Below are 13,174 nucleotides of genomic sequence, written 5' to 3'. Positions count from 1 at the left end.
TATTTCACCAAGAAAATTAAATTATTTACTCTAGAGCAAAGATTTTTAGGTTGCCATGGAAACTGATAACATTTAAAGAACTAAGAGGTTTACATGAAACGACTTCATCACATTACTTGTTTGTCATCATCTTTAGTCTTGTTAGAGCTGCGATGAGCAGTGAAGAATAGATCCAGCTGTATCAATAAATGTTGCTGCAGTTAATCTGCGGTACATACATTGTAAGTCACAAAAAAGGAGTTATCCACTTGGAACGGAAATCGGTAGATGCGATATACAGTACATGTACAGACAAAGAATTCATTGCAATTTAAGAAAACTTGGACTGTTTATTCAAGAGAAAGAACTTCGAAAATTCAGCAAGACAACATGCGTTGTTCCACCTCTCGTCTTTATGCAAGCGGTTATTCGGATCGGCACTGATTGATCGAGTTGTTGGATGTCCTTCCCAGGGATACGGTGCCAAATTCTGCCCATTGGTGCGTTAGATCTTCACAGTCCCGAACTTGGTGGAAGACCCTCCCCATAATACCCTAAACGTTCTGAACTGAGGAGATAAAACCCTCGCCGTGAGCAGGCAGGCATTATCTTGCTGAACTGTAAGCGCATGATGGCTTCCCATGAAAAGCAACAAAAAAGAAGAGTACAATATTGTAGACATACCGCCTCGGTGTAATGGTGCAGCGGGTGAAAATTGAAGGGGTTCTGCTGTGAAAACAAATGGCAACCCAGACGATTATTCTTGGTTGTCGGGGCGTATGGTGGGCTGCGGGCAGGCTGTTATCCAGGGTCTGTCCAGGGAGTCTCAAGATACGTCTTCTCTGATCATCGGGACTCACTTCGAAGCTGGACTCTTCACTTAAGACAATTCTACCCCAGTCACTGAGATTACAGGGCATCCAGGAGGACGTCAAACAACTTTGTCTATCACCGAGAAGCCGAATAACTGTTTGCGTAAGGGCCAGAGGTAGATCAATGCGTTATTGACTTTCCCAAATTGCGAAGTTCTGTCTCTCGAATGAATCATCCAGTTTTTCTGGAACTGCATTTGTTTGTCTGTACGAGGTGAATTCAAGTTCTAAGGCCTCCGATTTTTTTTCTAATTAACTACTCACCCAAAATCGATGAAACTGGCATTACTTCTCGACGTAATCGCCCTGCAGACGTACACATTTTTCACAACGCTGACCCCATGATTCCATGGCAGCGGCGAAAGCTTATTTAGGAGTCTGTTTTGACCTATGGAAAATCGCTAAGGCAATAGCAGCACGGCTGGTGAATGTGCGGCCACGGAGAGTGTCTTTCATTGTTGGAAAAAGCCAAGTCACTAGGAGCCAGGTCAGGTGAGTAGGGAGCATGAGGAATCACTTCAAAGTTGTTATCACGAAGAAACTGTTGCGTAACGTTAGCTCGATATGCGGGTGCGTTGTCTCGGTGAAACAGCACAGCCCTTCCCTGACGTTTTCGTTGCAGTGCAGGAAGGAATTTGCTCTTCAAAACATTTTCGTAAGATGCACCTCTTACTGTAGTGCCCTTTGGAACGCAATGGGTAAGGATTACGCCCTGCTGTCCCAGAACATGGACAGCATCATTTTTTCAGCACTGGCAGTTACACGAAATTTTTTTGGTGGCGGTGAATCTGTGTGCTTCCACTGAGCTGACTGGCACTTTGTTTCTGGATTGAAAAATGGCATCCACGTCTCATCCATTGTCACAACCGACGAAAAGAATGTCCCATTCATGCTGTCGTTGTGCATCAATATTGCTTGGCAACATGCCACACGGGCAGCCATGTGGTCGTCTGTCAGCATTCGTGGCACCCACCTGGATGACACTTTTCGCATTTTCAGGTCGTCATGCTGGATTGTGTGCACAGAACCCACAGAAATGCCAACTCTGGAGGCGATCTGTTCAACAGTCATTCGGCGATCCCCCAAAACAATTCTCTCCACTTTCTCGATCATGTCGTCAGACCAGCTTGTGCGAGCACGAGGTTGTTTCGGTTTGTTGTCACATGATGTTCTGCCTTCATTAAACTGCCGCACCCACGAACGCACTTTCGACACATCCATAACTCCATCACCACATGTCTCCTTCAACTGTCGATGAATTTCAATTGGTTTCACACCAAGCAAATTCAGAAAACGAATGATTGCATGCTGTTCAAGTAAGGAAAACGTCGCCATTTTAAGTATTTAAAACAGTTCTCATTCTCGCCGCTGGCGGTAAAATTCCATCTGCCGTACGGTGCTGCCATCTCTGGGACATATTGACAGTGAACGCGGTCTCATTTTAAAACAATGCGAATGTTTCTATCTCTTTCCAGTCCGGAGAAAAAAAATCGGAGGCCTTAGAACGTGAATGCACCTAGTACATGTACATGGACCTACTAATTTCCCCATCATTCGGAAAATTCCTTCGTGGTGCGTTCTTTCTTTCCCTCAGAGTACAGTTAGTCGGGGAGATGTATTTCAAATGGTTCAAATGGCTCTGAGCACTATGGGACTTAACTTCTGAGGTCATCAGTCCCTTAGAACTTAGATCTACTTAATCCTAACTAACCTAAGGACATCACACACACCCATGCTCGAGGCAGGATTCGAACCTGCGATCGTAGCGGTCGCGCGGTTCCAGACTGTAGCACCTAGAACCGCTCGACCACCCCGGCCGGCAGATGTATTTCAATGGAACATTTATTGGAGATTATGTCATACGGAATGCAATACTTGTATTTACCCGTTTCTGAGAGTCAATCGTCTCACAGTATGTTTAAGAATTTGACGCACTGCAAAGGAAGGAATTTAACAACGAATTCCTTCTCCATAATAACGAGAAATGTTCTGGTATTTAAGAATCTCGCCATGGAATACTCATTTTGTAACATGCTAGGCCTCCCTTAAATGGTATATTACCTCGATACGTGAAATAAGGGAAGTACCGGGTGATCAAAAAAACAGTATAAAATTGAAAACTTAATAAATCACGGAATAATGTGGATAGAGAGGTAAAAATTGACACACATGCTTGAAATGACATTGGGTTTTGTAGAACCAACCCATATTGCTAGACGCGTGAAGGATCTCTCATGCGCGTCGTTTGGAGATGATAGTGTGCTCAGCCGCCAGTTTCGTCATGCTTGGCCTCCCAGGTCCCCAGATCTCAGTCCGCGCGATTATTTGCTTTGGGGTTACCTGAAGTCGCAAGTGTATCGTGATCGACCGACACCTCTAGGGATGCTGAAAGACAACATCCGACGCCAATTCCTCACCATAACTCCGGACATGCTTTACAGTGCTGTTCACAACATTATTCCTCGACTACAGCTATTGTTGAGGAATGATGGTGGACATATTGAGCATTTCCTGTAAAGAACATCATCTTTGCTTTGTCTTACTTTGTTATGCTAATTATTGCTGTTCTGATCAGATGAAGCACCATCTGTCGAACATTTTTTGAACTTTTGTATTTTTTTTTATTCTAATAAAACCCCATGTCATTCGAAGCATGTGTGTCAATTTGTACCTCTCTATCTACATTATTCGGTGATTTATTCAGTTTTCAAATTTATACTGACGTTTTGATCACCCGGTACACCCGATAAGTGGGGCTTTGCCACACTGTCAGCGTACAGTCTGCTTATACGGGGTTTACCATAACCGTGAGATCTGACACGGGTGCAATTGCACTGTAACAGAAGGAAAAACCTCCCAGTAAACGTAGTACGCAAATGAAATGTTTGTGAGATAATTGCGACATTACGGTTACGAGACGCCAATGACTTTTGTACGCAGTCTTCTCCTTGTTAATACAGAAATGTTCGGAATGGAAAGTTTTAGCCGTAGTTCGTATCTAATTTGCCTCAAATTTCATCCTCGGGCCATGTATGCAGAATGATGTATATGCATGGCAAGCCGCTACCACATTTTGCAACTGATGTAAGCCAAGATTGGTAGGTCGAGTAGTTCCTGTACCTTGGCCGCCAAGATCAGCTGACCTCAACCCTGTGGATTTTTTCTCTGGGGTCATCATAGAAATGAACTGTGGAGAGCTCTTGCTGATATGGTCGACGAGCTGGAGTAGCGAACTGTGCAGTCTCGTCACTATTTACCAGATGCTCCACGGAAGTTTGATTAAATTAATAGCTCACTACAGAAAAGAGTACAACATTGTATGCAAATGCGATATGTTCAGTATCCCCCATAACAACTTCGATTGCTTTCCCGTCTAATTGGTCTCAAATATCACTCTGCGCTGCCATAACAAGGAGTACAACGCTACATCAGCACGTTACATATTACAGTTTACTCCAAATTCGTACCTTTAAAGGCCATGTTCTTCCTGTCGTTTCCGCATTCGGATGCAATACTGAACTCGTCCATGCACTGAGAAAAGGATGCGAAATGTTTAATATCCCCATAACAGCTTCGTCTGCTTTCCCATCTAATTGGTCTCATATATCACTCTGCGCCACCTTAACAAGGAGTACAACGCTACTTCAGCACGTTACATATTACAGTCTACTCCAAATTAGTATCTTCAAAGGCCGTGTTCTTCCCGTCGTTTCTGCATTCTGCATTCTGCATTCCGTCCCTGCACTCAGAAAAGAGTTCTTTCAAATATCCCCAATCACCTCGTAAATACCGTACAATTCGTAGCTCCAGTTCTTCAACTGTATCAGCAGGAGTGATGTTCACTTTCCTTCTGGGAAGATTCGAGACACCAAGGTCCAGTATATTGAGGTATGATGAACTTCGAGGTCCAAAAGTGTCGGATTCCCATTTAGCACGTTACGGAATGCGAACATCCTCAAGCAGTCCTAGAAGATCGTGCCGGAGAAACTGAAGCTACCCTCATCCAGTATGTGTTTTTGGAAGAATGTGTGGCTCAGTCACCTAGTGCTGTGATAAACGTTGCTGGTGATTTGTGAACTTCTTATAGATTTACTTCAGTCTTCACCCAAATTGTTCGAAAAGTCTATATTTTAAATACTTGTGTATTACTGGGATGACCAGTTTTGATTCCCGAGAAATGTACGAACACGCGGGGCAATACCTGACCCTACGAATTCTCTTAGAAGATACATTTAGGAAAGAGAAACCTAATTTTACTGTATTTTTACATTTAGAGAAAGCTTTTGACTACGTTGACTGAAGTACACTCTTTGGAATTCTGAATGTAGCAGGGATAACACGTAGGGAGCGAAAGCCTATTTACAACTTGTACAGTAACTAAAAATTGATCAAATGGCTCTGAGCACTATGGACTTAACTTCTGAGGTCATCAGTCCCCTAGAACTTAGAGCTACTTAAACCTAACTAACCTAAGGACATCACACATATCCATACCCGAGGCAGGATTCGAGCCTGCGACCGTAGTGGTCGCGCAGTTCCAGACTGAAGCGCCTAGAACCGCTCGGCCACTGCGGCCGGCTGTACAGTAACTGAACGGCTTTTCGAGTCGACGGCCGTGAAACGGAAGTGAGAATGGAATGAGACAGGATTTCAGCCTGTCTCCGATGTTACTGAATCTGTACACTGAGCAAACAGTAAAGGAAACTAAAGAAGAATTTATGGAATGAATTAAAGTTCAAGGAGAAGAAGTAAAAACATTGTGGTTTGACGATGGCGTTGTAATTCTGTCAGAGACAGCAAACGACTTGGAGGATCGTTTAAATGGAATGGGCAGTATCTTGAAAGGGGGATATAACATGAACATGAGCGAAAGCGATACAAGGGTAATGCAATGAAGTCGAATTAAATTAGGCGATGCTGATGGAATTAGACTATGAAATGAGACATTAAAAGTAGTAGATAATTTTTTATATTTAGGCAGTAAAGTAACTGGTGGTGGTAGAAGTAGTGCCAAAGAGTTTCCAAATGAGAGGAATTCGTCAACGTCGAATACAGATTTAAATGTTAGGAAGGTTTTTTCTAAAAGTATTTGCCTGGACTGTAGCCTTGTATGGATGCGAAACGTGGACGATGAACAGTTTATCAAGAACAGAATTGTGGTGCTACAGAAGAATGCCTCCCATTAAATGGATAGATAACGTAACTAATGAGCAGGCACTAAATAGAACTGCGGAAGAAAGTTTTTGGGCAACTTGACTAAAATGCATCAGTTGATATGACACGTTCTGAGACATCAATGTATCATCAATTTATTATTGGAGGGAAGTGTGGGGGGATAAAATTTGTAGAAGGAGACCAGGAGAGGAAATCAGTGAAAAGGTTCAAAAGAATGTAGTTTTCAGTAGTTATTCGGAGATGAAGAGGCTTGAAGAGGCTTGCAGTAGCAACGAGAGCAGGATCAAACCAAACTTAGATAGACCACAACAACAACACTTATTAATAAATACTATATTTCATACTGAACTCAATCGTGGCTGGTAAACAAACAGACATAATTATCTTGTAAGTGGTTCTGTGTGATCCTTGTTTTACAGGATGTGCCTGCATTGTACCATTAATCCTTATTTTTTTATTATTATACGGTGTATAAAGCAATTTTTTATGTTGTATAGATTGGTAATTCTTAAGGTCGTGAAATTAGCTACTCACAAATGAAGTTAAATAAATTGTTGTACAAATGTATGGGCCGGCCGGAATGGCCGAGCGGTTCCAGGCGCTTCAGTCTGGAACCGCGTGACAGCTACGGTCGCGGGTTCGAATCCTACCTCGGGCATGATTGTGTGTGATGTCCTTAGGTTAGTTAAGTTTAAGTAGTTCTAAGTTCTAGGGGACTGATGACCTCAGATGTTGAGTCCCATAGTGCGCAGAACCATAATGTATGGTCTCACAGCGAATAACTGAAATCATTAGTGTCACAGCGATGTAAATAAAATTCAGATTATAGCCTTATCAAGCGATTAAATATCCACAAGCATCGAAACTAATACTCTGGTCATAGTCAGATGCTAACAGTCACCATTTAATAATGGCTGTGTAGCACGTGTTAGCATATCGAGGATTTTTAACTGCTTGAAGTGGCTGGAAGCTAGAGTAAAAATAAAATGTTAGTTAGAAGTATAAAACAGTCTCGAGCACGACCGAGGACATTATAGCGGCTGTGGTGCCAAGGATTCTTCTGAGATATTAAGAATAACAAATAAACTCTTTCTTATTTGATGTGCTCAAGATATGTAAAAGATGGAAGCACATGGCGCCGTGACTGCTGGCAAAGCAGCCATTGTCACTCGGACCGGAAACACTTGTCGTAGCGGGAGGCGGCCGAGCGCCGGCGCCGGCGGTTACCTATGGTGGTGACGACGGTGAGGCAGTAGACGATGGCGTTGACGAAGCTCCAGGCGCGCTGGCCGCTGTACGAGGTGACACCCGCCTCGTGGGCGGCGTGCAGCTGGTTCTCCAGCTCCATGAGGCGGCGGCGCGCCACCGACTTCCAGTCCTCCTCGCGCAGGTTGTGGCTGCTCAGCCACAGGTCGTCGATGAAGTTCCGCTTGACGCGCTTCACGCCGCACTTGTAGAACGACTCGAAGGCGCCCTCCGTGAAGCGGAAGAGCAGCCCGCCGAGCCCGCAGAAGATGACCATCAGCAGTAGCTCGGCCACACACTGGTTGCGCTTCGACAGGATGCGGTTGTACTCGCCGGCGTACTGCCTCTTGAAAGCACCCCACTCCCGGTAGACGTCGCGCAGGAACGGGCCCCACACCGCTTCCTTCGGCGCTGTAGCTTCTTTCGCCTTAACTACTTTGTCTTTTTTCTCTGTCTTTTCTTCCGACCTAGGCTTGGCCTCTACCACGGCTGTCGTCTGAATTATATTATTGTCGTGGCTCGATCTGAGCTCAGTCTTCTCCTCCGCTGCCGCGAACTCCTTCTGGAGCACTGCCGGGTCCACCTTCTCCACAGTGAACCTCTTAGTGTGGGTCACTATAGTTTCAGTGGTGGTGGACACCTGACCATCTACGAAGGCGATCTTGCCGGACACGACTTGCTCCTGGCCGTTCTGGCTCGCCGCCGCGATGTCCGCCTCCACGGCGGCTATCAGTTCCTCGGCGTCCCTGCTGGCGGACTGGCTCCTCCTGGTGGCCGACTTGTCGCTGCGAGCTTTCTTGCGTGCCTTCACCGGGGGAACTGGAGGCTCGTCCCGCGGCGCTGGGGGCGGCGGCGACGACGGCCTGTCGCTCTTCGAGGCCGGCTCGTCGTCCTCCTCCGGAGGCGGCACGGCGTGCGGCTCCGGCGTGGGCGGTCGCCGGCGCGAACTGCCGCCCCCGGAGGGGCTGCGCCTCTTGCCGCTGGCGGAGGTGCCGCGCCGCCTCCGGGACACGCCGCCCGCCGCCAGCACCTGCTCTGGGGTGGTGGGCACCGCCTCCGCCTCCACGGCCACCGCGGCGTCCGACATCTCGCAGTGGACTGCGGCTGCCGCTGCCAGCTGCTGGGAGGCGTCGGCAGCTGTGGGCGCCGCGACTGCTGCTGCTCTGCAGGCACCGCAGCACGGTCGATCGTGGTTCGCGGCGCTCCCGCGTGGCGGCGCCAGCCTCTGGACGGCCTCATGCTATTCCCGGCGAGCGTCACAGAGAGGGCGCACGCCTTTCCTCTCGTAACCTTGGTTACCAGACCAGGTGATTCCCATGTATCAACAAGCGCTCCCTGCTACCCGTATTCATATCGCAAGAACGTACTTGTAACGGCATACAAAAAATGTTCAAGAATGTCTGCTTGCCTGCTCTCGTAAATTTCCGTCTTCGTAGCGTAGATACCACATCATCAGATTAGATACGTTAAATCATGACAATAAACTTGCAACATGGATGGAAACTTAATTTTATTTTATTTTGTTTTCTGTCATTTACATATGACCTGTCACATAGTTACTAAGGCAGGTCATATTTTCACAATATGGAACTGCACATGTATAAAATTTGAAATATCTGCCGTAAGAATAAATAATATGGCAGTTTAAAATATTTATAGACTTAACAGTAATTATGAAACGAGAATATAAAATGAATTGACGATATCAATTTAGGGAGATAAAAAAAGGTTATGACATATTACCACTTTACGACACATTATAAACTCGAAAAAAAAATCGAAAATAGCAAGAATCTTGCATTTCTGATGGAGAAATGAAAGATAATAGGAAAGTACACAGAATTTGTATTAGATATCCCACCACGCAATTATCTCTGGTGTGTGGGCGTAGATGCCACATCATCAGATTACATACGTTAAATCATGACAAAACTTGCAACATGGAAGGAAACTGTATTTTATTTTATTTTATTTTGTTTTCTTCCATTTACAAATGACCTGTCACCTAGTACTAAGGCAGGTCATATTTTCACAATATGGAATTGCACAAGTATAAAATTTGAAACTTTTTTATATATTTTATCTGCCGTAAGAATAAATAATATGGCAGTTTTAAATATTTATAGACTTGAAAGTAATTATGAAACGATAGTCTTAAAATGAACTGACGATATGAATTTAGGGAGATAAAAAGCGGTTATGACATATTATCACTTTATAACATTTTATAAACTCGAAAAAATATCGAATATAACAAGAATCTTGTATTTAAGAAGGAGAAATAAAAGATAGTAGGAAAGTACATAGAATTTGTATTAGCTGTCCCAGCGCGTAGTTATCTCTGGTGTGTGGGCTCGGCAAATCATCAAGACTGTCCTATGGGCGGGACCTCACGTTACTTGTCGTGAATAAATGTCGCAATTAACGAATCAACAAATAAGCAGAAAGTATGGACCCACGGTTCCTCAACCGTACCGTAAACCCGGAACGGACGACAGGCTTCTAGGCTATGAAACCAGTCGTTCAATAATTTATTAACAAGAACTGCCAAACGATTATTATTCAAGAAGTCTACCTATAGCTGCTGTTGTCCTCATAGAAGATTGTGTGTACAAAAAAAGTGGTCGCACTGCACTATTCTCCTCGTTGGTTACCAGTTTTGCCTTTACTAACAATAGTCGTTTAATCTGTAAATAATCGTCCTCAGTCATGATGCCTGCGAACGGTGACGAGTTAGATACGCTGCACATGTCGAGCAAGTCATGTTGTTTCGATGATGATCGTATTTTAATGGCCAGCATTGTATCATGAAGGAGTTGTAAAACAGACGTGGGCTACCGCAGACTACCATTATTAAGCGTAGACTGCGGTAGGTTTCCTAGTAGCCTTGCTCAGCTAAGACAGTAAACGCATTACATGCACGTTAGGTGTGTTGCATACTTAAGGGGCATCACCTCATATCGAGCGCTTTGTCTGCGTATGCGAGCAGTGTCTTACTACATTGCCCTAGAAACCGGAAGTGGTGAACCGTCTCGAAACTGGGTGAGGGTAAAACAGGGCCGCGTAAGGTACGGAGTATTTGTGTTCTACTTAGTTATCTTACTGTTTGTTGCTTAAAGATCGACAGTATTTGTATCAAAACTGAAGCTGTCAATGTTTAATTCAGGTTTCATTCGAAAATTTTTGATTTTTAACGTCAAACTGTGGGATGTAGTAAAACTAAGAAACAACACATATTAATCGCATATCATTAGGAAACGCAATGTCATGTTATTCATAAACAACATCACGCATGTCAGTAACAATAGGTAACTCTTGCCTTTGAGCATCATGAGGAACGATCCGTTGAGTACAAAATAATAACAAATATATATATATATATATATATATATATATATATATATATATATATATATATATAAATTTTTTATGTTTGTCCATGTAAACTGTACTTGCTATGGTTAAATAATAACTCGGAAGTTACGTGATGAAGTTGTTCTTATTACTATAAAATGCAATTTATCTTTTGTAAGGATGGAAAATATTAAAAGCACAAACGATGAACTATGTGCAAAGAAGCAGACTAAAAACAATGTTTCTCTTAAACGCATTCATTTATGTCTTTTTCCCTACGAATGCTAACAGTTCTTCAGATAATCCTACCATTTAATACGTAATTTGTGTACTGTACCAAGACTATCGAACTGTAGTTTTGTTAGAGTGTAAATCTACTTGTTCGACATGTGCAGCGTACCTATGACCACTTTGACAGCTGTGCACCCAGAAAATTGGTGATTCATCTCCTTATCATGACAAGTAGTATTATCACCAAGTCGTACTATCGCAGTATCATTTGTGTTAGATTTCCTCAGATTTATACTACAAATCGTAATTAATTAAGGGGTGAAATAAATTTCAGTCAGTCTTTGTATTTTTTCTGCTGTTTATTTACATGACCGATAACACTATATCAATTTAGGGTTGTTGCAATTCATCTGCGGCACCAATTCAGATAGTTTGTTTTAAAGAACTGTTTTGTATACTATTTACTCCTGTACATCTCACTATTGTGGCCCCGCCAGCGTAAAAGAAATACAGATCTCTAATTGCAAAGATATTCATTGCTCTCTGGGCTTCCAACAGGATTTTCATTTTCGGAGAGGAAGACGTCGCCGGAAAAATCTCTCCGTTACCCGTTAATCGTCTTCTTAATTAACAAGAGGCAATAAAGATTTGTTGCGCCATTACAAAAAAACGACGCAATTGCGGTTTGGGTATCTGTTCAGCGGTTATCACGTTAAAATATTTAACAGATGACAAAGTCCATAGTATTGTGTTGACTGAAGGACTGAGTAAAAAGAAACAGGGCATTCAAATTTTGTGGCATTTTATATGATAATAATCCAACAGAGCAATCTACTTATCCGACAGAGCAAAACTCGACATTTTCCATTGTTGAATGAAATTAATGTCGCTTTTATGTTATGCCAAGTACACCAGTTTATTTGCTACGCGTTAATCAACTTGGGTTAGATACAAAACAGTGGTCTTTTTTACGGAAAACGTTTAAAGATTAATACATACTTCACATTTCAAATACACTCCTGGAAATTGAAATAAGAACACCGTGAATTCTTTGTCCCAGGAAGGGGAAACTTTATTGACACATTCCTGGGGTCAGATACATCACATGATCACACTGACAGAACCACAGGCACATAGACACAGGCAACAGAGCATGCACAATGTCGGCACTAGTACAGTGTATATCCACCTTTCGCAGCAATGCAGGCTGCTATTCTCCCATGGAGACGATCGTAGAGATGCTGGATGTAGTCCTGTGGAACGGCTTGCCATGCCATTTCCACCTGGCGCCTCAGTTGGACCAGCGTTCGTGCTGGACGTGCAGACCGCGTGAGACGACGCTTCATCCAGTCCCAAACATGCTCAATGGGGGACAGATCCGGAGATCTTGCTGGCCAGGGTAGTTGACTTAAACCTTCTAGAGCACGTTGGGTGGCACGGGATACATGCGGACGTGCATTGTCCTGTTGGAACAGCAAGTTCCCTTGCCGGTCTAGGAATGGTAGAACGATGGGTTCGATGACGGTTTGGATGTACCGTGCACTATTCAGTGTCCCCTCGACGATCACCAGTGGTGTACGGCCAGTGTAGGAGATCGCTCCCCACACCATGATGCCAGGTGTTGGCCCTGTGTGCCTCGGTCGTATGCAGTCCTGATTGTGGCGCTCACCTGCACGGCGCCAAACACGCATACGACCATCATTGACACCAAGGCAGAAGCGACTCTCATCGCTGAAGACGACACGTCTCCATTCATCCCTCCATTCACGCCTGTCGCGACACCACTGGAGGCGGGCTGCACGATGTTGGGGCGTGAGCGGAAGATGGCCTAACGGTGTGCGGGACCATAGCCCAGCTTCATGGAGACGGTTGCGAATGGTCCTCGCCGATACCCCAGGAGCAACAGTGTCCCTAATTTGCTGGGAAGTGGCGGTGCGGTCCCCTACAGCACTGCGTAGGATCCTACGGTCTTGGCGTGCATCCGTGCATTGCTGCGGTCCGGTCCCAGGTCGACGGGCACGTGCACCTTCCGCCGACCACTGGCGACAACATCGATGTACTGTGGAGACCTCACGCCCCACGTGTTGAGCAATTCGGCGGTACGTCCACCCGGCCTCCCGCATGCCCACTATACGCCCTCGCTCAAAGTCCGTCAACTGCACATACGGTTCACGTCCACGCTGTCGCGGCATGCTACCAGTGTTAAAGACTGCGATGGAGCTCCGTATGCCATGGCAAACTGGCTGACACTGACGGCGGCGGTGCACAAATGCTACGCAGCTAGCGCCATTCGACGGCCAACACCGCGGTTCCTGGTG

General features: G+C 44.7%; 1 protein-coding gene across 1 annotated transcript in view; it reads right to left on the bottom strand.

The window, feature by feature from the left end:
• Positions 1 to 8,405, bottom strand: part of LOC126175030 (uncharacterized) — a 90,467-nt gene extending 82,062 nt beyond the window's left edge. Inside the window, exon 1 of the mRNA XM_049921532.1 lies at positions 7,254 to 8,405. Within this exon, the coding sequence (XP_049777489.1) occupies positions 7,254 to 8,358 (1,105 nt within the window). The 5' untranslated portion in view covers positions 8,359 to 8,405. The remainder of the gene's footprint in view (positions 1 to 7,253) is intronic.
• Positions 8,406 to 13,174: the final 4,769 nt, after the last annotated feature.

This window comes from Schistocerca cancellata, chromosome 3, assembly GCF_023864275.1.
Source record: "Schistocerca cancellata isolate TAMUIC-IGC-003103 chromosome 3, iqSchCanc2.1, whole genome shotgun sequence".
Lineage (NCBI taxonomy): Eukaryota > Metazoa > Arthropoda > Insecta > Orthoptera > Acrididae > Schistocerca > Schistocerca cancellata.
Note: the sequence above shows the minus strand (reverse complement) of the source record. Positions and strands in the feature narration are given on the sequence as shown.